The sequence below is a fragment of the Penicillium bovifimosum genome (assembly GCF_028826915.1).
Source record: "Penicillium bovifimosum strain IBT 22155 chromosome Unknown utg000005l_segment0_segment0, whole genome shotgun sequence".
Classification (NCBI taxonomy): domain Eukaryota; kingdom Fungi; phylum Ascomycota; class Eurotiomycetes; order Eurotiales; family Aspergillaceae; genus Penicillium; species Penicillium bovifimosum.
In genome coordinates, this window is record NW_026622714.1 from 6186224 (window position 1) to 6212096 (window position 25873).

Here is a 25873-nt window from a genome sequence, read left to right on the forward strand (position 1 = left end):
TGAGTAAAGGCGAAGCTGAAGAGTGAGAGATGAACGCTATTGCGCGGAGGAGTGGGGGGCTGCTAGTTGAATCGAGGTCCACGCGTGGCCGTAAAACTGAGCGGATTGCTCGCACCACCAGCTTCCACCAGCTTTGACCATCTCAATATTGAACTTAGAACATAGAGGCAATCTGATACGCGTAGTCAACTTTTGTCGAAAGCAGGACAGCAGTGATCGGGGAGACAGAGATGCGTGATGGGGTAAGGAGCTGTCCAGGTGGTCGAACTCTGCTCTCCGCGGATCGCGGATCGCGATGCACGTGACTAAGTTTGACTAAGCTCTCCCCCAGGTGCACCTGTAAAGTTTGTCTATTTTCTGAATGAATTCATTCTTTCAGTGGATCGCAATTAGGCCTACAAGGCTAGTCACGCTGCAATCTGCCTGCTAATTAGCGAGATCACGAGTTTGTGCCTTGCGCAAGTCATGGGTGTTGTGCCGAGCTTGTACTAAGATCTTGGACTTGCCCTTGCGACGTGCTCATAACTGTTCTTACCAGGCCACTCAGGTTCCTACAACACAATACCTCGATACTTGTCATCTACTCAACAAACTTGTGACACCATGGCAGCCAAGCGCAAAGCTTCAGCGATGGGCGCGGTGCTGGATGATGAACCCGTCGATCCATCTGATGAACTCGCGTTTTACTGTCTCGGCGGCGGCAATGAGGTTGGCCGGAGTTGCCATATCCTGGAATACAAGGGCAAGACAGTGATGGTAAGCATCCTATGAGACTAAATTGAAGCTGCAGATACTGATCTTTTGCTTCTGTAGCTTGACGCAGGCATGCACCCGGCGAAAGAAGGCTTCTCTGCACTTCCGTTCTTTGATGAGTTCGATCTGAGCACAGTGGATGTTCTCCTAATCAGCCAGTACGTTCATCTCCTGTTATGTCTAAATAATACACGGAAGCGCGGCAGGTGTGGCTGGACATTTTACGCATGCCTCTGCACAGTCAAATGCGAGGCACCTAGATTGTCTGGCAGTCCACTGCTGGATTTGGTTCAATGGAGAAACACCTGCCCCTGCATATATATGAGCAGCCCAATACAATTCAATGTCATGCATATATTCCTTGTATCACTGTACCTTCCCGAGCTTCGCATTCGAACGCCTTCGGCCCCAGCTCAGTTACATGGCTAGCACAGTCGACTAACATCCTGTTCTGTACAGTTTCCACGTTGACCATTCCTCGGCCCTACCATATGTACTCAGCAAGACAAACTTCAAGGGAAGAGTCTTCATGACCCCGGCAACACGAGCCATCTACAAATGGCTCATTCAGGACAATGTCCGGGTCAGCAACACATCCTCTTCCTCTGATCAACGCACGACGTTATATACCGAGCGCGATCACCTGTCAACTCTTCCGATGATTGAGACGATCGATTTTTACACCACACACACCATCAATGGCATCCGTATTACTCCATATCCCGCCGGTCATGTTCTCGGCGCGGCCATGTTCAAGATTGACATTGCGGGACTGGTAACTTTGTTTACCGGAGGTGAGTCTGCGTTGCCCACCAACGTTACAGTATCGATACTAACCAATCGTCCGGCTAGACTACTCTCGCGAGGAAGACAGGCACTTGATTCCCGCCGCGGTCCCGAAGGGCACGAAGATCGATGTCCTCATTACAGAATCTACATTCGGCATCTCTTCCAACCCACCTCGACTGGAACGCGAGGCCGCCTTGATGAAGTCAATCACAAGCGTCCTCAACCGCGGAGGTCGAGTCCTGATGCCCGTATTTGCTCTCGGTCGCGCTCAGGAGTTGCTTCTTATTCTTGATGAATATTGGGAAACCCACCCGGAGCTGCAGAAGTTCCCAATCTATTACATCGGAAACATGGCGCGACGATGCATGGTTGTTTATCAAACGTACATTGGGGCCATGAATGATAATATCAAGCGCCTCTTCCGGCAGCGCATGGCTGAAGCCGAAGCGAGCGGCAACAAGAGTGTGAGCGTCGGTCCGTGGGATTTCCGATTCGTTCGAAGTCTCCGCAGTTTGGAGCGTTTTGATGATGTCGGAGGATGTGTAATGCTTGCTTCCCCCGGTATGTTGCAAACGGGAACAAGCCGTGAGCTGCTGGAAAGATGGGCGCCAAGTGACCGCAATGGCGTTGTCATGACCGGTTACAGTGTCGAAGGAACCATGGCTAAGGGCTTGCTCAATGAGCCTGATCAAATCCCCGCTGTCATGTCCAAGGTTTCCGCTGGGCATGGTCGCGGTCGTGTCCCTGGGTTGAATGACGAGGATCAAAAAGTGATGATCCCTCGCCGTTGCACTATTGACGAGGTCAGCTTTGCAGCTCACGTTGATGGCGTTGAAAACCGCACTTTCATTGAGGAGGTAGCTGCACCAGTTGTGGTAAGTGTGACATCTACTGTATACTTGAAGTTTTACTGATTCTCCCAAGATCCTGGTTCACGGCGAAAAACACCAGATGATGAGATTGAAGTCGAAACTGCTCAGTCTCAACGCAGATAAAGCCGTCAAGGTCAAAGTCTACACACCGGCGAACTGCGATGAAGTTCGGATTCCTTTCAAGAAGGACAAGATCGCGAAAGTTGTGGGCAAGCTAGCGGAGCTTGCACCTCCATCCCAGCATGATGATTCCCAGCTTATGGCTGGAGTCCTTGTTCAAAACGGATTCAACTTATCATTGATGGCACCTGACGACCTCCAAGAGTACGCCGGCCTGACTACTACAACTATCACTTGCAGGCAGCATATCACACTCAGCTCCGCGAGCATGGATCTGATTAGATGGGCTCTCGAGGGAACCTTCGGGGCTATTGAAGAAGTCGGAAACAGCAGGAAGGCTGCTAAAAACGACCACGATGACCACAACGACACAGAAAGCGACGACACAGCGAAGCAAGAGGATGCCGATGAGGAGATCCCGTCGGATGAGACGCAGACATTCCTTGTCATGGGATGTGTAACTCTTCGTCACCACTCTCGGACCCGCGAGGTTGAGCTGGAATGGGAAGGAAATATGATGAACGACGGAGTGGCAGATGCAGTGATGGCTGTTCTTCTGACGGTCGAGAGCAGCCCCGCTTCGGTGAAACGTATGCCCCCGTGACTCTTAATTTGTAGGTGCCATGCTGACTGCTATGATGCTAGAATCCGCCAAAAACAAGCATCACCATCACCATCACGATGACGATGCCGAAGTGGAGATGCCCCCACTTCCAAATCCCCATTCCCAGTCAGGACCGCAAGAGAAACTCGCGCGCATGCTCATGATGCTTGAGGCCCAGTTTGGCGCCGACAATATCGGTCCGATTGAGCGTCCGCGAGTCCCGGCCGATCTCGCCATCGGTCCCGAGCAAGATGGGGATGAAACGAATGAAGAACGACTTGCCGATATCGAGGCTGTGGAATTGGATCGTCTTGTCGCCATGGGAATTCCGGTCCCTGGTATCGAGATTAGGGTGGACAAGCACATTGCCCGTGTGTGGCTCGAGGACCTGGAAGTCGAATGTGCAAACGCTGTCCTGCGAGACCGCATTCGTGTTGTCGTTGAACGGGCTGTGGAGACTGTGGCTGGCCTGTGGGCAGAGAGCTCAATCGCTCGGGATGCGGCGCAGGGTGACTCGGTCAATGGATCTAGGAAGATTGAACTGGCTGCCAGGCACAAGGCGGCCGCTATTGAGGCCCAGGGTTGATCTGTCTCATGTACTTGTATAATAACGAAACATTCCAATGATATGACTTGACTTGAGTATCCTACTTCTGCTTCGTTAGTTTTCGAAATTTTTCTTATGATAGTTGCCCTTTTAACAAATTGAAATTGATTACTATGCTTGAAAACTTCAAGTCTATTGTAGCGGACTCAGTAGATGTAGAATTAGACCTAGAGAGAGGCAAAGACATCCTTCAAGACCTTTTCAAGGGTGTCGACAAGGAGATCAATCTCGGTCTTCGACACGACAAAAGGCGGCGCTAGCACAAGATGATCACCCTTGATGCCATCGACGGTGCCAGAACAGCCATAAAGCGACACGCTGTACTCCGGCTCTAGGCCCTTCCCCTGAATCAGGGAAGACAGGCGGACTTCTGAGTCGAACGGCTCTTTGGTAGCCTTGTCTTTGACAAACTCAAGCTGCGAAAGGTTAGCCTGATACTGATAGCAAAGGAAGATACAACTTACGCCCCAAAACAGTCCCTTTCCACGGATATCTCCAACATGAGGGTGATTTTCAAATCGCTGTTTCAGCTGCGATTCAAGGTAAGCACCCATTTCTCGAACATTGTCCAGCAGCGATTGTTCTTGGATGGTCTTTTGCACAGCAAGCGCAGCAGCACATGAGACTGGATGGCCTTGGTATGTCTGTCCATGTCGGAAGACCCCGGTGCCTTTGTCCATCGTCTGGACAATAGAATCGCCGATCAGGATACCGGAAACCGGTGCGTAGCCACCACCTAGGCCCTTTCCAATGGTCTGGATATCGGGAATAACGTCCTCTTGTTCCCAGGCATGCAAGGTTCCGCAACGACCCATGCCGCTCATGATCTCGTCGAGAATGAAGAGAGCCCCGTGCTTCTCACAGACATCTTTCATTGCACGGAAATATCCTGGTACTGCAGGGACACAGCCGAGAGCCTGAGGACCGCAAGAATATTAGTCGAGTGTCTTCGAAGAGCAAGAAATGAAGGTATAAGGACATACCGCGCCGACGACCGGCTCTGCAACGAATGCGCACACTGTCTCCGGGCCGAGCCGTTGGAATTCAGCTTCCAACTCAGCTGCAAGACGAACTACATAGTCTGCATCGGATTCACCGTCCCGCTTACCACGATACGCGTAGCATGGAGAGACATGAGATGTGTTCCGGGAGAGAAGTGGCTCGAATGGCTCCCGACGCTGAACATGACCACCTAGGCCCAGAGCACCTAAGGTGGTTCCGTGGTAAGATGGAAGACGTGCAATGAACTTGGTACGCTGACTTTGGGGAGTAGGAAGCTCCAGGAAATATTGACGTGCTAGCTTGAGTGCAGCCTCGACAGCCTCAGACCCCGAGCTAACCACAAAGAGCTTTGATAGTTTCCCACCAGTTGAGTCCACTAGGAGTTGGGCAAGGTCCTCGGCTACCTGAGTACCGAAGAAGGCGGAATGACAGTAGGACACTTGGTCCATCTGATCTTTGATCATTTGGTTGACTTGCTCGTTGCCGTGTCCGAGACAGGATACAGCTGCGCCACCGGTAGAGTCAAGGAATTTAGTTCCATCTTCTAGGAAGAGGTAGCTACCCTTGCCCCCGACGACCTTTTTGGGGACGAAGCGGGTATCACGGTGGAGAATAGCACTGGTCTTGTTGTCTGGATGGGTAGATTGCAAACATGAGAGAATGTCATTATAGTGCATGGATTGGACTCACCGGTTGCCATTGCTGAAGTTCAAGTGTAGAGATATGGGATTTGAAGAAAGAAGTCTACACAGGAACTAACAGGAACTAACAGGCACATTTATACCCCGTGGATCTAGTTGAAAAACCTTTGGTTTCACCCGAGGCAATGGTCTGCGGGGGTGAGTGGATTCGGCATGCCGAAATTAAGAAGCCGAGTGTTCAATTGGTCCGGGGGCTCGGGGGGCGGACTTTTGGGCTCCGATTTGACGTGGGGGGCTATTCCGACGTCTCTTACATTGCTACGTATCCGCTACTTGCAAATATATACATGTCATTTTGATTGAAGGACATTAAGGCTTCAAGGAATGAGTTGGAATCTAGAAATAAGCCTGATGAGGGCATAAAGTTATGGCGGTAGAGCTTAGTACTATCTGGTTATGATTCCAAATGGTATAGGACGATGATGAACGTGGCATGAATGTTATATAGAGCAGTAACTGATCCAGCTGGATACCAATATACCATACATCAAGTGATACTGCGTATGCATATAGATACTGTTGCTCGAAGCTGGCTGTCCAGCCGTACGGAGTACATTAGACCCACATCCACCGCCCGCACAGACACAGCATTCTGCCCCTCTGACTTGGCCACAATTCCGTGTTCCCCGGACCATCTGCTGATTCCACAAATTCACCTTCAACCCTCATAATGTCACGCCGCGCCCAAATTGAAGAAGTCTCTGACTCTGACCCAGAGGAGGTCGCCCCCGGCTATGATTCTGACGAGGAACTCCCTAGCAATGCCATTCTCGCGCCCGTAAACGTCCCGACCAAGGCTGCCCCCCAACCTCAACAACAACAGATGCCCATGCCATCGATGCCGGTGCCCGAGCCTCAACGTGAAATTCCCCGGCACTTCTCATGCTTGTACCCAGTGTACTTTGATAAGACCCGATCGCGCGCCGAGGGCCGGAAAGTGGGTGCGGAGCTCGCAGTCGAAAACCCTCTTGCCAGAGATATTGTCGATGCCGTCCAGTTGCTGGGCTTGAATGCTGGTCTGGAGCCTGAGAAGCTGCATCCCAAGGATTGGGCCAACCCAGGTCGTGTGCGTGTGCAGGTCAAGAACGAGGATGGTCAATTGGCCAACCCGAAGATTAAGAATAGTACGTGGCTCGTCTCGCTGATAGAGTGAATGGCTCTCTTGTTGGATATGGACTGATAATGTTGCCCAGAGAACCATCTTTATATTCTCGTCGCACAGTACCTGAAAGCCAACCCCACCACCGAACAATCACCCTACCGGCTACGGATCCGTGGCCTACCCATGCCTGAGAAGCTTCCCGCAGCCCCTGCTGCCCCGCGCGGTTGGAAGATCGGGAAAATTCTACCCATTCATTCGCCCGCTTATAGTGGTGGTGGTGTCAGTGACAATCCTCTCAAGGACGCAATGGCCGAGATGCAGGGTATGCAGGGTATGCCGGGTATGGAGGGAATGCCTGATATGTCACAAATGATGAGCCAAATGGGAGGAATGGGTGGACTGAGCAACATGTTGAGTGGACTGGGTGGATTAGGTGGGATGGGAGGAATGGGCGGCGAGCCCTCCGGGGCAGGCGCGGATAAGAAAAAGAAGGAAAAGAAGAAGGGCAGGGGATGATAACGCATACCCTATATTCCGTCTTTCACTTGCATTGTATGGCGATGGGCGTTGCTTTCTTCCGTCTTTGACTTCTGATGCACTTAGGGAATACTTCCTTGATACCATGATCCTGCATCTGAATTGGTCTCATTGTACATTCACACAAAAGTCCAAATCTCCGAGCTTGCCTGTCTGTATCTCGTGACAGAAAATCTGCTCATAGTATATGGACAGCGTCTTTCTTCCATCCCGCCCCTTGTGCTAATTTCCGAAGATCTTGTACAAGATGGGGTGTCTCCCGAGTAACCAACCACCTGAGGATGGAATTTTTGTGCCACTGCAAGGGGCAGCTGTATAATATAACTACCTGCCACTTCACGTCTCGCGGTTATAGCGAACTATTCAACGTGCAGCATCATGGTACTCACCAGCAGACAAACAGGAGAGCTGTAAGTAATGCGATGTTCTTTGCAAAAGCCGTGCCCTAAAAACCATGCAGTCACAAATCTATAGTCGCGTACCTGTCATCGATCGACGCGAAGAGTACAAAACTCTTACGAGAGGAGCTCGCCATTGACAGCAGCTTTAACGATGTCATCCAAAAGAAGTACGAGGGGATCCTGGAGCGAAAATGGACGAGCGTGATGCGGCTGCAGAGACGGGTACGTTCCCACTATACATCCGAGATCGACCACCATGCTGATCTTGAGACAGATACTTGACTTGGAGTCCAGAGTCGCTAGCCTTGAAGTCAAACTTCAAGCTTCACCAACTGCCAAATCACACCAAGAGTCCATCGACTGGCTACCAGGTACCCAGGCAAAACATACACTTCGGTCTCATCGCGCATCCGTCACTGCCGTGGCTCTGCATCCGGTCTATTCCTCCTTAGCCTCGGCGTCAGAAGATTGCACCATCAAGATCTGGGACTGGGAGCACGGCGAGCTGGAACGAACCCTCAAGGGCCACCTACTACCCGTTCTGGGACTCGACTATGGGGGTCCCAAAGAGCAGACTCGGCTAGCATCTTGTTCAAGTGATCTGACAATCAAAATATGGGATCCCAGCAATGAATATGCCAACGTGCGGACTTTGTGTGGGCACGACCACTCTGTTTCCGTGGTGCGGTTCGCCCCGAATGGGGAGTTGATTTCCGCTAGCCGTGATGCGTCGATTCGGATTTGGGATATTCTGACGGGGTATTGCGTCAAGACTATCGATACACAGGGTGAGTGGATTAGAGATATCTCGTTGTCTTTGAATGGGAAATGGATAGTGTCTGCTGGCAATGACTGTGCAGCTACAGTGCGGACACTGTCATCCGGGGAAATTACAGCAAGGCTGGTTGGGCATGCGAGCCATATCGAATGCTGTGCGATCGCACCTGTGGCAAGTCATGCTCACTTAGCTGCCTTAGGGTCGACAAAGTTGGTGGGGGGCGAGACGTTCATTGCAACTGGGTCAAGAGACAGCAACATCAAGCTGTGGAATGGACGGGGGGCCTTGATCAAGACCCTGGAAGGTCATGATACTTGGGTTCGAGGACTGGTTTTCCATCCTCAAGGGAAATATTTGATTAGTGTTGGCGACGACAAAGCCATTAGATGCTGGGACCTCTCGCAAGACGCGCGATTGGTGAAGACAATCACCGGCTCATCGAAGTTTCTGACTTGCATTCGCTGGGGGCCTAGCCTGCTGTCCAATCCAGGGGGCTCACATGTACTTGCCATTGGGAGTGCTGACTTCAGTGTGAGGGTCTGGACGTAGAATCCAAGGGAGGACAAGCAAAGAAGACGTGTTTCCCATAGAAGGAAGCCAATATTTGTACTCGAATAGCTAAAAATTGATATGATTGATATGTTCATGCAGGTGGGCCATGGCTCTCACCGTTGACCAGTGCACTTCTGTTCTTCGGGCTCCCCCCGTTTCTATACTGCCAGAGTCGACTGAAATCCTTTACACGACGGACTCGATTGACCCCATTTACTTGCGGTCGTTGCCTGCTCAGTTCGGGGGGAAGAAACGTCTCGTCTCGGCCTATGATCGGCTGATACCTCGCTCGATGCAGAGGTCCATCGTCTCTGATATCCGCGGTTGCCCACGGCTCAACCTCCATGTCCATGAATGGATTAGAGTCCAGGGCCTTCTTATCAGGACCTAGAGTAAACATCTTGTCTAGGTAATGCATGTTCAGCACATGGCCCGAACCTGGGCGGACGAACAACCGGCCCATATATCGGTTTGGGATATCCACAAAATGGAGCACCCCTCCGAGGGCTACAATGTCAACTGTGTTGGCATAATGCTCGATGTATCCGATCGCCTGATCAAATTGAGGTACCGAGTCAGGTTCTGGGGTCATTCCGGGTCGTAACTTCGTCCACCGTGGATTATTAAAGTGATTTGCAGCGTTTCCAAATGTATATACCTCCAAATGACGGAGGAGGTCGTGTGGTAGCTCGTCCAGCAGCCAGTCTATGACAAGCCCACCTTCTATGCCACCTTGGCTATGAAGAAGGAGAACAACCTTATCACATTCCGGGTCCAAGAGAGCTTCCTTGACCAATGCATACGACCGTCGTATGTCGTCAGTAGCGTATGCAAAGTCCCGTTGAATCAAACATTCGATCAGATCGAAGACAATTCCTGCACTACCTCTTATCAGTTGCGAGCTTGGAACTGGAGTAAGTTGCCACTTACGTGCGATTATGCACGCCTGTCACCTTCCGGCCAAACGTGTATGACAGTTGATCGATGTTCATCTGTACCCATCGATTTCTATGTTTTGCTTCAAGTCAGCACTCAGCAACTGAAAACAATCCGTAGAAAGGTCTTTCCCACCCCGCTGCAATTCCATTTATAAATAGCCAGCGCTCCCGCTCATGGCCTGGTCGCTCGGCTACTGGTACTTGGGATACCAGGATTTGCTGGAAGCCGTTCAACACCAACATGACAATTGCATAGTTGATGGCAAAGCCACTAGCAGCATATGCAAGTATCCACAGGCCTGGAATCATACAGAACATCATAATCGGCAATGAGATCAGGAAAACAATTTGATATACGACAAGAAATACATGGGTCACCACGACAATTCCATTTCCTATTGATGGATAGAGCTCATCCATCGGGCGGGTGCGAGATAGATCCAGAGGCAATAGAATCCATGGAAGAGCCCATATCTTGGAGAAGAACAAGCGTAAGTCGCTCCATAGTAAGTTGATTGGGGACGCTGTGTAAGGCAGAGGGGTTCCCTCCTCGCCCTGGCAAGTCATTGTGAAACGAGTTGATATAAAAGATGTAACGTTGAACAGATCAAAGCAGATCGGATGAGAGTTTAAAAGGAATCTATCATGTGATAACCCCTGGTCTGCTGCTTGGCCGAGGCACCTGACTTGATGTCACTTGAGTCTTGAACGCTGATCTTTTCGATTACACCTGACCACCTCCCAAATCGGCTTTTATTTAGGGTCTCATGAAGGGAAGATGTGATCCAGGGACTAGTTGAAGTTCTATATATATCTTGTTGAATACAGTTGAAATGACTCAGACCTACCTATGCTACGGTGTTACCCCTGAAAGTGACTCAAACTGACCTAGGCAGTATAAAGTCAACCTTCCGTCCTTCCCAGAAGAAATGGAACCTGTCATTCCATTCAGATGCTGAGACTATGTCTTGGTGATAATAGGTAGTTATGTCTACATGTTTCCCTATATTGAATGAAAGAGATTCAAGTTAAATGGAAGTTTGCTCTAACCTAGGGCATGGATTTACTTGAAGTTCAATTTCATCCTTGGCCAGATCTCATCTGACAGAAGGAAGAACTCATCATTGCTTCAGCGACAAAAACATGAAAGTAAGCCTGCCCTGACTCGGGATCTCTCATCAAAACAAATCGAAACAAAACCCATTTGCCATCCTTCGTTGCAACATCATTGCCGATTGAGTCGGCCCAAGCCGTCGACACTCTGGCCGCTTCGCCAAGCCTTTCGGTAGCAGCAGTCCTTCCGGTTTTGCGCACGGAAAAGGTATTGTCGGTTGATCCGCATGCCCGCATGCTGGATCTGTTCCTTGTACCAACGTGCCATGTTCTGGGCTCCCCCGACAATTATGATATCGGTACGTTGCCAAAGTTCAGGAATGGGGAGAGACAGGCAAAACTTCACATCGTGGTGGACGGGTCGGGAGGAGATGATTCCATCTCTTGCGTGAATTCGGGCCAGGACGAGGTCCATCAATTCCTCGTCGGTGAGTCTGCGGTCGGCCCAGTTGAAGAAGACGGTTACCCATTGATATGGGCCGGCCACGGCGTGATCCTCGCGGTAGTTTCGGCCGTCAACATGGTTGAACATGCCTCGTCGGCACTGGGGGCGATGCTTGCGGCGCTGCTGCTTCTTCTTCTTCGTCACTCGCGAGGAGGCCATGGAGGATGTGTTGTTTCCCATTGTGAATGTGTGGGTGGTATGATGAGACTGAGACGTATAGGTAAATATTGATGAAAATAGATGAGACGATGATGGAAGAAACGAATAGGAAAGAAATGAAGGAATGAGACACGATCCAGATCAAGTGAGACGTCGAGAGAGGACATCTAGACCTTATATCGGAAGCACCTACAAGACAATGGCTATTGACAGACTGGTTCTTTGAAACTTGAGTCAATTGTGATTGAGCTGTGGTAGCTACATCTGATCTCTGATTGTTCTCTTTGTTTAGAAACAATCAGCTCAACAACTCCTTTGCTCCCTTATTCTATTGAAGCCGCGAGAGCATTGTCTGACATCAATCGGTCTCAATAAGATCTGTAGGTACTTATTCAGAAAGGCTGCTACCTATGGACAGGTGTATATAACGTACTTTCCCATCCAGTATACTTCCATCTGCTGCCTCCATCAATCAATCGACATTGGCAGTATAAGCCCAGTACCTACATGCCATCGGCTGTCTACCCTAGCCCTACATACAATTATTGTTCACAATGGGCAAATATGGTGGGTTATTCAGGAACTATAGACGAAAAACAACCAGTAGCCATGCAAGCCTATCACCATCCCGTCGAGATATCTGGTTTGTCACTGACCTGAGAAGGGACGAAATGAAAAGACTAACACAGATCCTGCACATAGACATCACAAGAGCAAGACACACTGATGAGATCGTGAAGCGTCTGATATCTGCCCTGCCGAAAGATATGCGACGTGAACGCTGGTCAAGGTCAAAGAAGAACTTATGCAAGGTCCATCAAGGTTTGAATCCCGATATCATGTACGATGTATTCAGACTTTTGCAGAGGGAAGTCGGTCACCACCTTCGCAAGTTTGACGCATACCCGCATCTGCTAAAGCCTCTCGATATCTTGATCCTGAAGAAGCTGCAAGCTATTCGGGGCATGTGGAAGAGGCCAGACCCGGAAGATCCCGATGCCCCAAATGCGTGGGACTATGAGACCAGCTGCTGTCAAGGGTGTATGGTGGCTCGGGTCGCCAGTGACAAGAGTGCACTGCGCAACCTTCGCATCGCCTTGCTCTCTCGTACGCAGACTCGCTTGAAGCATGTTCCTCGCAGACTCATGAAGTTCATCGATAGCTGCATTGACCTGTTTCCAGATGACGTGGACGAGCTGTATGGCACATCCAGCCAGTTCGCATATATCTTAAAGGATACCCGCAAGGCTTGTAGTAAGGCTTGGGCGAGGGACCCGGCTCATGCAGACTCGAGGCGCCGACGGCATGGAGACGGCAGTCGTCACGGGGCCGACAACAGCGGTAAAACCAAGAGGAGCAACAAGAGCGTACGAAACCATAGCCCGACCACAGAGTATAACCCAAGGAAGAAGTATGCTCAACCACCACCACCAATTTCAGTTTCTCACCCCGTAGAAAGGTATGCCCCTAATCCTTCGTTTTCGTCTCGACGTACTGACCCTAACATGGAAGGAGCCAGCACATATCATCCAACGTCAAGCCTTTCAAGGAAAGTTTCAAGTTCACCGGACCACGTCAAGCGATATCGTCGGCGTTCTCCCGATTCAGATCGCATTACCAGGCTCATGGATTTTGCTGACGACAACTACCAAGAATTGGAAGTCAGCGCAGTGGCACGGACTGCGAGTTCTGTGTATGGGCCTCCTGGAAATCCTCCTTCGCCTAGTGTTGCAAGTGCTGCCTATGGGACCTTGGACGAGATTAATGAATTGCTGGAGATGTATCAGAGTTTGGGAACAAATCCCTACTTGGAAGATACACCGGAACATTCATCCCCGTCAATTTGTACCACAAGCTGTGAGTGGACTGATGAAGGCGAGTACCGGAACCGGAGGGAGGCAGAAAGGTCTTCAGCGAGGACCACTTGGGATCTGGTGTGTGAACAGTCGAATATGATTTGACGGCTCCTCTTAACCACTGCCTTTCATTTCATTTCTCAATTGCCTCCGATGCTTCCTATGCCATTTTCAGATATTCCATATCGGGTATCCTTGTTTTCATTTCCTGTATAGATCAATGTATTTGCAGATGTATTGAGTCCACACCGAATACCCATGAAAGCATCATGTAACTAATTGGAAAATGAATAGACATTATTAACAATAGTCATAACAAACCATGTACAAAGCATTGCCTGGCGTATTCCGAAGTATTAATACAATGGGTCACTGATCCCATACAAAGCAAAGACGCGAAGCCCAACAGTCTGGCGGAGACGGCCAGCAGCTCCAAGAGACGGGGTTGGGGGATGCATAAAAAGATTAACACATGCTCAGGGATCATTTCATCACGACTTTAGTTGTGGAGAACACTCCCGGGTACCCCATGACTCGGACCTTTGAGACTATCGACAGTCTTTCGGCGCAACCGAGTGCGGGTCGCTGGTCCCTCGGGCGATACCACCACTCGCTCATGTTCACGTTCCTCGGTACCAGTGACCACCTCAGATGGAGTAGTTTCAGGCAACTGGGCAGCATCCAGATCCACCTGTTTCTGAGCATTCTCTCGAGCTCGCTCATAACGCAGCTTGACCTCGCCAGTCCACCGAGTGCCAAGAAGGCGGTCCCAGAAGATGAAGAAAGGCTGAGAAAAGTTCGTCTTGATACCCCAGCTTTGGTGATGGATGTCGTGGTAAGCGGCGTTGTTCGAGGTAAAGTGCTGCAATGGATCCCAGGGGAAGGCGTAACCACAGTGATCGTCGACAGTCTTGATCGTCGACATAGTAAAGAACCACATGGCCTGGCGAGTGGTCATGCCTGAAACTAGGAATCCGACACCGGTGCCTGCTGTGTCCAAGAGGAAGCCTTCAACCGGGTGGTTATAGAGAGCACCAAAGGCGTAAGGGACGTAAAGACGGTGGTGACGGGAGTGGAAGTTTACTGCGCAGGTTAGTACAATCCGCTGGTCAAATCCGAGAAATCACCCACCATAGAGCCATCGGTTCAAATGCATGGCGCGGTGGAGGAAGTACTGCCAAGTATCCACGATGCAAATTGCCAGCATGAACTGAAGGGCTGGTACAAAATACCAGTAGATGAAACTAGCAACTGTAAGTTCCCAATTCGTGAAAGCGGGCGCCACAATCTCGGCTCCGTTGTCAAGAATCAAGGACTGGGTGGCGCCGGGGTATAATCCGCCAGTTATAGCCCCGGCCAGCATGGTGTAACCGTTTCGGGAAACAACCTTCCCCAGTCCAACGGCGTCGACTCCAAAAACTGCTAACAATGATGGTATAGCCTTTTGGGCGATCCGCAATCGCTGCGCCCACACAGCCACATCGTACTGTTCTCTTCCGACGGTTTCATCGGCATCGAAGTACATAAAAGCAAGTCCGGCCAGAGTTTGGATCACTTGTTGTAAAACAACATCCCGCACAACTTCCCACCGGGTGACTTTGTTTCGCTTCGACACTTCCGCGGGGGTGTGGAGCCGGTATTCGATGAAATAATCATTGACGTCCAAGAAATGATAGATCATGGACATTCCCCAATAGGCGATGATTGGAAGAATTAATGTGAGGATATTGTCGGGTAGAGGAGCAAGCAGAAGTTCACGAGTGGTTAAGGTGTAGCTTGGTAGGGGAGGGAGATCGAACGCGACGGATGCGTTTGCAGCCATGACGATAGACTGGCGATGCGCCGAGTTTCTGACACAGAGAATTCGGAGACTTAGAGTGACGATATAGAGGACCTCGGAAATGAGTTGAACGTTTCAATGTTCCTGAGGTCAGAGCTCAGGGAAAGGAAAAGAAAATGGATGTTAGCAACCACGCCGGAGTTCGGATGCTGACGGGTAGGCGCGACACAGACTGATTCCAATCAGCCAGAGAACTCTCGGCGTTGGCCGGCACAAAACAAGAGTGAAGAATAGAAAATCAGTTAATGATAAAGGAGAGAATACATGTAGGAACTTGAAAGAGATAAAAAGATCAGATGGATCAGGAGACGCCCGGATTCGGGAGGCGCGAGCCGGCCCAAGCAAAGCCAAGACGATACTTACAGATACGGTAAATTTGGCAGCCTGGCTGGCGAAGTTAGTTTATATTGGTATGGTATGGTAATAAGTGGACCAATGCTGAGTCACGGATTTACCTCGTCGGACCACCATCAAGTGGCTGGAGGCAAAAGTAGATCGGAGGTAATCTTGAGAATCACTATCAATTGATATAAATCAACGTGTTCAATGGTTTCTCCCCGTGAAATTGAGGATATCTTCCCCTTTTTACCCCATCCATCAGCGAATAATCCTCGGGAAAGTGCATCGTAGTGCAATGTACTCCGAAGTACTGAGTACCGCACTAACGCACTGCCAGTGGCGGTGGCCCAGACTCCCCGATACCACTTGGGTACAAAACAAACTGAACAAACACCACCCCGCCCTAATTTTTTTTAAAGAAAAACCTTTCCCCCACCCTGAGTGTTTTTCTTTCTTCCCGTGCGACCTTTCTATCCTTTTGCTTCCTTCACATATAATACCAATACCGCCAAAATGATTATCTACACTGTAAGTTTCTTGTCGAGTTCATGAGTTTGCGCCTTCGTTCTATATGTTCCATATGACCAGTTCGCTTTGAATTCATTCAGCTGACATTGTCCACTAGGACATCGTTTCCGGTGACGAGATCGTCGCCGACACTTTCAACCTTGTCCCCAACAAGGAGTTCGATGTCCTCTGGGAGTGTGACTGCCGCAAGTACTTGAAGCGCGCCAACGAGGACTTCCAGCTCGAGGGCGCCAACCCCTCCGCTGAGGAGGGCGGTGATGATGAGGGTGGCGAGGGCGAGGCCACCATGGTCCACGATATCGAGGACCAGTTCCGTCTGCAGTGGCTCAAGGTTGAGGACGGAGCCAAGCCCTCCAAGGAAAGCTACAAGACTCACATCAAGTGTATGTTTGCCGGCCGTTTCTGTTCTCTTGCTAGCGCAAATCACTAATCATTCTTTGTGAACGTAGCCTACATCAAGAAGCTCCACAAGAATGTGGCACCCAAGTTCGCTGAAGCGGAAGATCCCGAGAAAGCCGAAAAGCTATGGAAGACTAAGATCGCTGGTGCCATGAAGATGATTCTTGCTAACTGGGACAACTACGATGTCCTTATGGGCCAGTCCATGGATGGCGATGCTATGTATGTTGCTAAAGCGTCACCCTATCTTTGGTTCCACACTAACTGCTCCTAGGCACGTGCTCATTGACTTCCGCGAAGATGGTGTCACCCCCTATGCTACCGTCTGGGCTGACGGTCTCAAGCCGATGAAGGTCTAAGCAACTCATGTTGTCCTATATCTGCGATAGCAAAGACATACGTATTCCCTACGAACAAATACGCCTTGGTGGAAGAATTGCGAGTCATAGCTTGCCCCCTCTCCTGTGTCTGTCTATCTTAACTCAGGCTCACGCATTCTTCGTATCCCACGTTTGTGATCCGCTGGATCGTCAAGAATTACGCTTCATGAAATCATAATCTCTCATGTCTCCACACTGGCTTATCCTTCGTAACTTCCTTCGTAACTTGATCACCGTGATCGGTTTGGTTTAAATCGTGTACGGTAAAACGGCTGACGTCAGAAGCTATGAATGAAACCTATAGATCTGAAGAATATACATTTGCAGTCAATTGGACGTGTAGGTTAGTACTAAGGATACCCCGACCAATCTTCAGCGCTGTTCCCATTCCACGAGGTGAAATTCATTGCTGTAGTAGAGCGGGGAAGCCCGTTTTCATATGAAGTAGGCAGATCGACCGGGTAGTTGCCATTATCTGTTGAGTTTGCCGCATCCAGAGTATGATCGAGGCCTGCAACTGGATCCAATGCCATCAGGTCATCTGCAACAGGGAGGTGTTGTCCGAATACAGCGTCCCACTGGTCCCAGTCGAAATTGAGGTTGGGATCGGCCATTGACGGCGGTGTAGGAGCGCCCATGGGGGGAATGTTTGTAGACATTGGATCTATGAAGGGTGTGTCGCCAGGAACAGTAACATCGGACTGTAGTTGTTGAACATGTGGAAGGTGCACCGTGGACGAAAGGTTCCCTGTTAATGGACCAGGGAAGGAGGCCATATTGTGATTGGATGGCGATGAGTCGATGCAGGGCGATATAGCATCGATCTCCGAGGTAGGACCAAGCTCAGACTTTAAAGGGGCAGGCAAGAAGTAATCTTGCAGATGGTTTTGATATCGAAGAGGGCTGCTTGTAGCCACCGGGGTAACAGGATTCGAGAAAGTATGGGAGCGTGTAATGTTGTCAAACGTTTTGTTGAAATCGCTCGGTTGAGGGCGTGGCGCCAAGGAACGACCAGACAGTGCTGAAATTGAAGACCCAGCATGGGTAGTGTCCGAGGATACAGAGTCCTCGCTTCCGTTGGGGGCAGCTGGTGAAGCGACACAGGCCTGGATCTGGCCTTGTTCGGTCCAGAGCATTTGGGGATCGAGTCCAGCCTTTTGCCAAGCCTTCTGGCGAAGGCGACGGATCATATCCCAGGCTTCACGCCCACCGTCCTTCAATGGTCGCTGCGTGGAGACGCCGTCTTCACCACCTACAACGCCTCCATCAGGGCCAGAGAGTGCGAGTATGCTGTCGATGAAAGCGCGGGATTTCGATGCCTCAGGGCTGTAGGGTCGCTCATATAGATCAATAAGCATAATCCTACGTCTTTGTTTAGCGTGGTCACCAATATTCAGGAATGAACTCGTACATTGTAGCATGCATTGGTTGATGGTTGCTGGAAGAATATTAGCTTCAAGCCGCGGAAGGTCTACAAGCACAAGAAGGCTTACCCAGGCCAGCTCCAGTGAAAAGGCTGAAAATCAGGTTCCGTCGCAAGCTGTATAAATTTTGTCATGAACCCATGGCAATGGCGAAGTGCACTACAAGGGTTAACATGGAGACTCATTTCATGGAAAGTGTGCAATGCACAAACCTCTGACGGGCCGCTGGCCAGATTCGACTGCGAGCGTTCTTTAGGAAAGGCTGATAGGCCACACAGAAGGCCTGGGAAGAGTCAGTCAGGGCGCATTGTCGAAGCATTTCAGAAACAATCACACCTTGTCAATGTACAGAGAAAGAAGTATTTTTGCCCATTTGTGGAAGCTGATAAGAACAGGCGAGTGATACTGCTCTGGACATCCAGTTGGGCCATCACCTGGAAGCTCATTATCGGAAGAACGGTCGTCTGGTGGGGATTTGGGCATGGAAGTGGAGAATGATCCGGTGCCTGGCATTGACAGATGATTGGAGGCATTTCCTTCGGGAATTCTGGTGATTATGGAATTTAATTTCAACTGCAAGTCAAGGAGGATCGACCGGAGCTCTTCCATGTCCTGCCTGGTCAACGGCTTTGTTCCTAGTTGGATCCTTAAGATTCGGCGAATAGCGCCTGAGAAGAGTCAGCATACGGACATTGGAACAGGCGAGTAATACTTACGAGCCATGGTGTATTTCCCTCTTGCGGTGAGGTAGTAGACGTTGACCATTGAAGGTCCGCCGCAGACAGTGGGATCGTCTGGATTGTCGGGCAAACGCTCTTGCGAAGCAATCAGCCTCGCGTAGGACTCGGCAGCAGGGCTTCCCAACAGCGTGTCTTTGATTTCACTCGTCTCGTTGACATCCCAATAATTCTCATCGCTCACAAGTGGAGGCAGACCGCTGGACATCGCGACGACACAGTCCATGTGGATGATATGCCACCATAACCGGCGCCGATACTCCGCTTCGCATGGCTCTATGCCAAATTTAGCTGGATCCCGATGCAAGCCCATAGTTTGCGCAACCCTCATAGCCAGACTAACGAAGATACTGCTCGTCAAAGGCTCTTCTTCTTTCGTGACGATAGTCTGCACGATGAGATACGCAGCGAGGCCTTGTAACGAGGGACTGCGCGGAAATTTGATCTTTGTAAGCCATCTCGTAACCTCTTCGCTGTATATTGTCGAAAGTACAGACCGCGAGGACACGTCGAACTCAGCTTTGATTGCTCGGATAGAGATCGTCACTGAGCCCGCATACCACATGGCGTACAGCAGTGGAATAAACGATGGGTTTGGGCATGACTCCCCTGAATAACTGGTGTGGTCATACCAATCCCAAAATGAATTATATAGCTTGAGGATAGTTGGGGGGTGGATCACAGGACTGATGGCATGTACACCGGAAATGAATCCTTTGTATAGAATATGGCTCTGTCGCCTAGTTGGAATGTGCTCGAGCATTTCGGGCTCGACCGGCTTCTCATCCACCGAGGGGGAGTCGCCGGAAGGGAATATTATAGACTGTTGGAAGGAATGTGCCCTTGGCGTTACAGAGTATGTCGAGCTTCCTATTGATTCTCTCCATGTTTTTTGACCGTCTGGAAGAGCGTCCGTTATCTCTTCGCTGCTCTTTTCAGGCAAAGACTGGTCGTGCGATCTATTTTGATGCCTGAGGAGCTCATTGAGTTCATTGAGCTAGATGCGAGTTAGTCGATGCTGTCTGATCTGATAGTGGGGCAACTTGAGCAGCATACCTCGTCAGAGATATAAGCCCAATACGTGGTGCCGACATATCTAGCTATGGTCAATTAAGATATCTCCAATGAAGGTTGAGTTCAACTAACCTTGACCGTCCACCGTCCTCCAGGCTCAAATGGCCCAAGTTCAAACTGCCAACCGGGTCTACCAGATCGGTATCCTGGCCTGATGGTATGGGAAACTCGTCACTGCCCGACTCTGCAACAATGCGACGTGGACTGGATGATCGTGACCGTGTCTTGTTCCTGTTCCGACTATCATTCGGCCATGAATCATCTGACTGTGAGGATGTCACGTTCGCATTGGGAGTGGGTGCTTGTATCCCGACAGCTTCAAGGGTTTGATCTCTCCCACCGAGGCGTTCGATCATGGACATAAGCTTGTCAAGTCTCGACTCAATGGCGCTGGATTCAGGCTTCTCGCCTGTGGACCCTGCCCGCTTTAAGCGTCCATAGATTGACTGGATCTCGTCCACATCCTCCTCCAATGTTCGGGATGTCTCCCTCCTTCGTTTGCTGCCATGCATAGGTTGGTAGGAGCCATCGCGCAAATCGTCTTCTTTTCGCAACGAGACATCATATGTGCATTTCGTGTTGTTCTTCGAGCAGTTTCCACATATAGGATGTATCTAGAAAGAGATACATGTCAGCGTGGAACATGCGCCCAGGGGTGGTGCGGGTTAGAACGACATACCTTGTCACATTTTACCTTCCGACGCCTACACGTGTGACAACTATAGCTCGCGCGGTTTCTAGTGATCTGACGACCACCAGCCAAAGGCCCCTTCGAAGATGCCGAGGGAACCGCGTTACCAGGGCTGGAACCACCCTGTCCGGGCTGTGTATTTGGCGGGCTCGGGTTCATAGCCCAATATTGATAGCATGAGAGCGATACGCGCAAGAAAAACCGGCGCTCCGCCGACTGCGGGGGGGTTCTCTTGACGTTATCGGAGATCGACGGGGACCGCCAATCATATCCATTACGCCATCCCGTGGTCAGCATTGACGCCTATTTGCCCAATATTCCAGGCATCAATCCTTTATTCCTCAGGTTTCTATTTGATCACTTCGTTTTGGCGCCGGCCCTAACCATCACTTTGTCCAGAAATTCTGAAACATTCACCCAATGCTTTGCCATGTAACATGTTCTCGCTTCCATCCATGGACCATGGTATATCTACCACTGATACCCGTGCCACGTGTTCTACGATCTCCATGTGAGATACTTACTGCCAGTGTACTTCTGGCGATTGGGCAGTTTCGATGTGCAGCCTCAAGGCTCAGTGCAGGACCCTGAAAACAACACTTCCATGATCGTCTAAGCCACAATGGAGGACTCGATGAGATCAGCAAGCAAACATTCCGGTCTCATGGAGACCATCGCCACTTGGGCAATTCCTCACAGAAAAGTAAACAATCCTGAAACCAGTCTTTGCTAAGCGCCGCTGCTTCTAAGATTCTAGCCAACCCACTGCATCCACCATCGGCGGCTATAATACGAAGGTCGGGGCTACTGGATATCTTCTAAATGGCCATCTACATGCTAAGATGTCTTTTTGTGGCAAAGGACATAGACAACACACACGCTAATGCAAGAACAGCCTTCGAGGGGATGGTCTGTCAACCAATCAATCCCCTGGTTCCTATGCCAAATTGCTGCGCCCAAAGCGCTAACGGGTCTAACATATGGGATTTGCTGTGTGAAAATAACAAGTCTGACATTGTTGGCAGGTCTACTGCCTGCTTGTCTCAGACGAAGGGCAGGTTGTTGCAATTGCTTGCGTAGGGATCGGATTCCGATTGTGTCTCTTTGTTGTTCATAATGTCTCTCTAAGGGGTTCAGGTGGAAGGCTGGGTAGCAGCCTTCCGCCTGACTGCTGACTAAGATACACCACGTGGCCATAGTACAAACAACAGACATAGTATTTAGAACTCAGCGTCTCTCGCACATTATCTCCGAAGCAATATCATATCAGAACTTCGATATACCCACGATGAGTTTCGGGTTGAGCTTCGGAGACCTCGTCTCAGTTGTGACTCTGGCCAATAAACTTCGAAAGGACTTTGTTGGCGCGCCAATTCAATTCAACAGTATTTCCAGAGAGTGCGTTCATTCTACTTGGTCATGTAGTCGGGCAACAACTGACCTCTTCCCTTTGATAGGGTGAGAACTCTGGCAATCATCCTCCAAGATGTTGACGTGCAACAGCCGGACTTTGATATGGATGATCACCACCACAAGCAATTGGAACAAATCAGTCACAGTTGTTGGACTCTGCTGAAAGAGCTTGAAGTTGCAATCGGGAAATATAAAGTCATTGAATATTGCGGCACGTCGCTACATAAAAAGGCCCGGAGTATTTGGAAGAGGATTTCATGGGAGCCCAAAGAGATTGCCGGCCTGCGAGATCGGTTATTAAGTAATGTGACATTGCTACGGGCGTTTTTAAATGCCGTATCCAGGTACTTCCTTCTTTCCCTTCTCCCCCTTCTCCCCTGCTCAACCTTCGCCGCATACCCAAACGTCTAACATCCATAGCCAAACGATGGCTGCGACAAAAAAGACCTTAGAGCAGCTCAACCAGCGACAAGGCAGCCATGAAGATAGTTTCATTCTCGACTGGCTGACACCGGTCGATTACGCTTGCCAGCAAAGTGATTTCCTGAGTCGACGACAAGCAGGGACAGGGCAGTGGCTTCTTGCTTCAAAAGAGTATACGGACTGGCTTCATACTCGCCAAGCTACTCTCTTTTGTCCAGGGATACCAGGTGCAGGGAAGACAATATGCTCTGCTATCGTGATTGACGATTTGACTACGCGTTTTGAGGACAACTCGGATGTCGGCATAGCTTATATTTATTGCAACTACAATCGACAAGATGAGCAAGATGCACCTGCCTTGCTTTTGAGTCTGCTGAAACAGTTGGCCCAGCGGAAATCGTCTGTACCGGATGTGGTGAAAGAACTTCATAGGCGGTACAAAACTACATCGACGCGTCCACAATTTGGCGATATATCGAAAGCTCTCCACTCCGTTGCATCCACTTATTCTTATGTGTTCATTGTTGTTGATGCTCTCGATGAGTGCCAATCGACTTGCCGCGCAAGGTTTCTGGCTGAGATCATGAAGATGCGTGATGATGCTGGACTGAATATTCTTGCCACGTCGAGGCCTACAGAGATATACAATATTTTCAAAGGCGGTAGCTGTCTCGAAATCCGTGCCAATGACGATGACGTTCGACAATATCTTGAGGGTAACATGTTCCGGCTCCCGGGATTTGTGACCCGGAACCTCGCATTGCAAGAGGAAATCATAGCCGTCGTCTCAGGCCATGTACAGGGGATGTGAGTCTTTGTTTCTGAAATCGTTTGTTGGAATGGAAGCTCAATCAACCTGCTTATTAATTCTCAGGTTTCTACTTGCGCAGCTCCATTTTGAGTCATTGATTGGCAGAAGGTCAGCTAAGTCTGTTCGGGCGGCTCTGAGAGAGCTTTCGCAGGGCTGCAATGAATATGCATACGACGATGCCTATGACAAGGCAATCAAGCGCATTCAAGGGCAGTTCACAGAGCAGACCGAATTGGCAATACAAACCCTTTCTTGGCTCACATGTGCAAGAAGACCCCTCAATTCATTGGAGCTTCAGCATGCACTTGCGATAGAAAGAGGAGAATCGGCCCTCGACGAAGAGAATATTTCAGAAATTGAGGACATAATTGCTGTGTGCGCTGGCCTTGTCACCGTTGAAAACGAGAGTGGGATCATTCGACTGGCTCATTATACGACGCGGGAATACCTCGAGCGGAAGAAGCCATCAATTTTCCCCAATGCCGAAAATGAAATCAGCAGTCTATGTGTCACTTACCTTTCATTTGATATATTCGGATCTGGAAGTCGCAACAGCGACGAAGCGTTTGAGGCGCGTTTGAGATCATATCCGTTCTACTCGTACGCGGCAGACCACTGGGGTGACCATGTGAGATTGGCAGGCGATTTACAGTCTGGTGTTATCGAATTCCTGCTAGACGAGCCGAAGGTTGAGGCTGCCGTGCAAGCAAAACGTGCCCCGTCGAGACCCTTGGAGGAGAAGAATTGGAGCCAGAAATTTCCGAAAGGCCTGAATGGATTTCATCTCGCTGCCTTGTTCGGAATTGAAGCAGTCGTGACCTACTTCTTGGAACAGCGGTATCCCGTGGATCAAACAGACAACAGGAACTGGACACCATTGATGTATGCGATCTCATATGACCAACTGAATGTGCCGCGTATACTTCTTTCCCACGGAGCAAATCCGAACGGAGCAGCAGATGATGAGAGCAGTACCCCACTTTCAATTGCGGCCAAAAGTGGACAAAACATTACCGTCAGGCTTCTACTTGAGAAGGGGGCCGACGTTGATGGTCCGTGTGGAGGATGGGATGGGACTCCCCTGATCAGTGCGTGTGAAAGTGGCCAGCTGGAAACTGTGGAGATCTTGCTCCAGAGCAACGCAAATATCAATGCCGAGAGTGAGATGTACGCTAGCCCTTTGGAAGCTGCCGCTCAGGCGGGTCACTGGGAAGTAGTAACTTTCTTACTTGAAAAGGGCGCCGATCCAGATTCCCAAAAGGATGGTGTGGAAACAGCTTTGCAAGCAGCGGCATATCAAGGCCAGAGGGATATGGTGCTCACCCTGTTGAATTATCACGCGGATATCAACCGAGAGGGTGGGATGTGGGGAACCGCTCTTATAGCGGCCTGTGTGGGCCAGCATGAGGAAATAGTACGACTTCTCCTGGACAACGGTGCCGACATCAACGCGGCAGCTGGAGGGCACGGCACCGCTCTCCAAGCGGCATCAAAAAATGGTGATCAGAAGCTCGTGAAAATGCTCCTAGAGAACGGTGCCAATGTCAATGCCGAACATGGGCAACACGGTACAGCACTAATCGTTGCTACTACAAAAGGAGAGTTTGATACAGTGAAACTATTGCTTGACAACGGAGCCGACGTTCACGGTCGTGGCAGGATTCATGGGACTGCCTTGCATGCAGCCGCCGGGTTGGGCAATGTTCAAATAGTGCAGCTGCTTCTTGCCCGAGGTGCCGACAGTACTATTCGTGCTGGCATTTACAAAACACCCCTTCGAGCAGCGGCGTTGAGAGGCCATCAGGGTGTCGCCTCAATTCTCAAAAGTCAGGGGCAGCCCTTGAAAGTCTGACTTGTTCTCGTTTGTGATGTATGGCATGCTTCGATGCGCAGCAATCACCTTTTCTTTTCAAATTTTACAAGGTTGACTCGAATTGACCTAGGACATTCATTTCGCTGGATTTAAGACTGTCCTGGCGATGCACACATGTATAGTACACATCCATTTCTGTGCGCTCGACGCCAATCGGCTACTTTCCATGACGCCACATGGTAGATCTGCGATGACCGTGCGCACAATCGTGTTGAGTCGTTGCTCCCTGGATAATTAGAGATCATAAGATTGTTGAGTTCAGTGCATTCTGACCTAAAGCGCTTCGCTATCCTCCTTAAGCCGACTCGCGGCGACTAGACATTAGGAGCTCAAGGTACAGACCACCGATAACAGCGACGGGAAGGTTGGCCTATATCCAAGCCATACCTAGAGAGTACTCAGAGTAGAGCCTACCTCTAATGTCTATTAAGAAAGACTTAAGATATACGACAGAAAGTCTTGCTCTAGCTCGATACCTAAGTATAACTTGTAGTCCACACTTTCCTGTTTACTCGTAGGCTAGTACCGTATGAGGATATTTTGCTGTGCAGCACCAGTCACGGGACACCGGGGACACTTATCGAATGTCCATTTTACCATTCTTGGCGCCAG

General features: G+C 50.0%; 11 protein-coding genes across 11 annotated transcripts; 6 read left to right on the forward strand and 5 right to left on the reverse strand.

The window, feature by feature from the left end:
• Positions 1–603: 603 nt before the first annotated feature.
• ysh1 (cleavage polyadenylation factor subunit YSH1) lies at positions 604–3724 on the forward strand (the record flags this gene model as incomplete). The annotated part of the gene is made up of 6 exons (XM_056668316.1): positions 604–756; positions 814–911; positions 1213–1547; positions 1606–2417; positions 2467–3124; positions 3180–3724. The coding sequence occupies 6 exons, from the start codon at positions 604–606 to the stop codon at positions 3722–3724; spliced, it is 2601 nt and encodes an 866-aa protein (XP_056521912.1).
• Positions 3725–3912: 188 nt separating this feature from the next.
• N7515_007573 (aminotransferase, class III) lies at positions 3913–5447 on the reverse strand (the record flags this gene model as incomplete). The annotated part of the gene is made up of 4 exons (XM_056668317.1): positions 3913–4161; positions 4210–4662; positions 4729–5378; positions 5438–5447. The coding sequence occupies 4 exons, from the start codon at positions 5445–5447 to the stop codon at positions 3913–3915; spliced, it is 1362 nt and encodes a 453-aa protein (XP_056521913.1).
• A 671-nt stretch (positions 5448–6118) lies between these two features.
• On the forward strand, positions 6119–7066 carry N7515_007574 (RNA-binding signal recognition particle subunit SEC65; the record flags this gene model as incomplete). Its single annotated transcript, XM_056668318.1, has 2 exons — positions 6119–6572; positions 6642–7066. 2 exons carry the CDS (start codon positions 6119–6121, stop codon positions 7064–7066), a joined length of 879 nt encoding a protein of 292 aa, XP_056521914.1.
• A 399-nt stretch (positions 7067–7465) lies between these two features.
• On the forward strand, positions 7466–8815 carry N7515_007575 (WD40 repeat domain-containing protein; the record flags this gene model as incomplete). The annotated part of the gene is made up of 3 exons (XM_056668319.1): positions 7466–7497; positions 7548–7710; positions 7763–8815. 3 exons carry the CDS (start codon positions 7466–7468, stop codon positions 8813–8815), a joined length of 1248 nt encoding a protein of 415 aa, XP_056521915.1.
• A 94-nt stretch (positions 8816–8909) lies between these two features.
• Positions 8910–10176, reverse strand: N7515_007576 (uncharacterized protein; the record flags this gene model as incomplete). The annotated part of the gene is made up of 3 exons (XM_056668320.1): positions 8910–9699; positions 9749–9826; positions 9890–10176. 3 exons carry the CDS (start codon positions 10174–10176, stop codon positions 8910–8912), a joined length of 1155 nt encoding a protein of 384 aa, XP_056521916.1.
• Positions 10177–10981: 805 nt separating this feature from the next.
• N7515_007577 (uncharacterized protein) lies at positions 10982–11494 on the reverse strand (the record flags this gene model as incomplete). The annotated part of the gene is made up of 1 exon (XM_056668321.1): positions 10982–11494. The coding sequence occupies one exon, from the start codon at positions 11492–11494 to the stop codon at positions 10982–10984; it is 513 nt and encodes a 170-aa protein (XP_056521917.1).
• Positions 11495–12037: 543 nt separating this feature from the next.
• N7515_007578 (uncharacterized protein) lies at positions 12038–13434 on the forward strand (the record flags this gene model as incomplete). The annotated part of the gene is made up of 2 exons (XM_056668322.1): positions 12038–12116; positions 12176–13434. 2 exons carry the CDS (start codon positions 12038–12040, stop codon positions 13432–13434), a joined length of 1338 nt encoding a protein of 445 aa, XP_056521918.1.
• Positions 13435–13828: 394 nt separating this feature from the next.
• On the reverse strand, positions 13829–15151 carry sur2 (sphingosine hydroxylase; the record flags this gene model as incomplete). The annotated part of the gene is made up of 2 exons (XM_056668323.1): positions 13829–14412; positions 14461–15151. 2 exons carry the CDS (start codon positions 15149–15151, stop codon positions 13829–13831), a joined length of 1275 nt encoding a protein of 424 aa, XP_056521919.1.
• An 870-nt stretch (positions 15152–16021) lies between these two features.
• On the forward strand, positions 16022–16794 carry N7515_007580 (translationally-controlled tumor protein; the record flags this gene model as incomplete). Its single annotated transcript, XM_056668324.1, has 4 exons — positions 16022–16036; positions 16134–16419; positions 16486–16657; positions 16710–16794. 4 exons carry the CDS (start codon positions 16022–16024, stop codon positions 16792–16794), a joined length of 558 nt encoding a protein of 185 aa, XP_056521920.1.
• Positions 16795–17165: 371 nt separating this feature from the next.
• On the reverse strand, positions 17166–21038 carry N7515_007581 (putative C6 transcription factor; the record flags this gene model as incomplete). The annotated part of the gene is made up of 9 exons (XM_056668325.1): positions 17166–18177; positions 18227–18253; positions 18309–18398; positions 18452–18522; positions 18576–18907; positions 18956–19973; positions 20033–20072; positions 20123–20664; positions 20730–21038. The coding sequence occupies 9 exons, from the start codon at positions 21036–21038 to the stop codon at positions 17166–17168; spliced, it is 3441 nt and encodes a 1146-aa protein (XP_056521921.1).
• A 991-nt stretch (positions 21039–22029) lies between these two features.
• On the forward strand, positions 22030–25240 carry N7515_007582 (ankyrin repeat domain-containing protein; the record flags this gene model as incomplete). The annotated part of the gene is made up of 4 exons (XM_056668326.1): positions 22030–22139; positions 22199–22498; positions 22575–23384; positions 23452–25240. 4 exons carry the CDS (start codon positions 22030–22032, stop codon positions 25238–25240), a joined length of 3009 nt encoding a protein of 1002 aa, XP_056521922.1.
• Between the last annotated feature and the right edge of the window lie 633 nt (positions 25241–25873).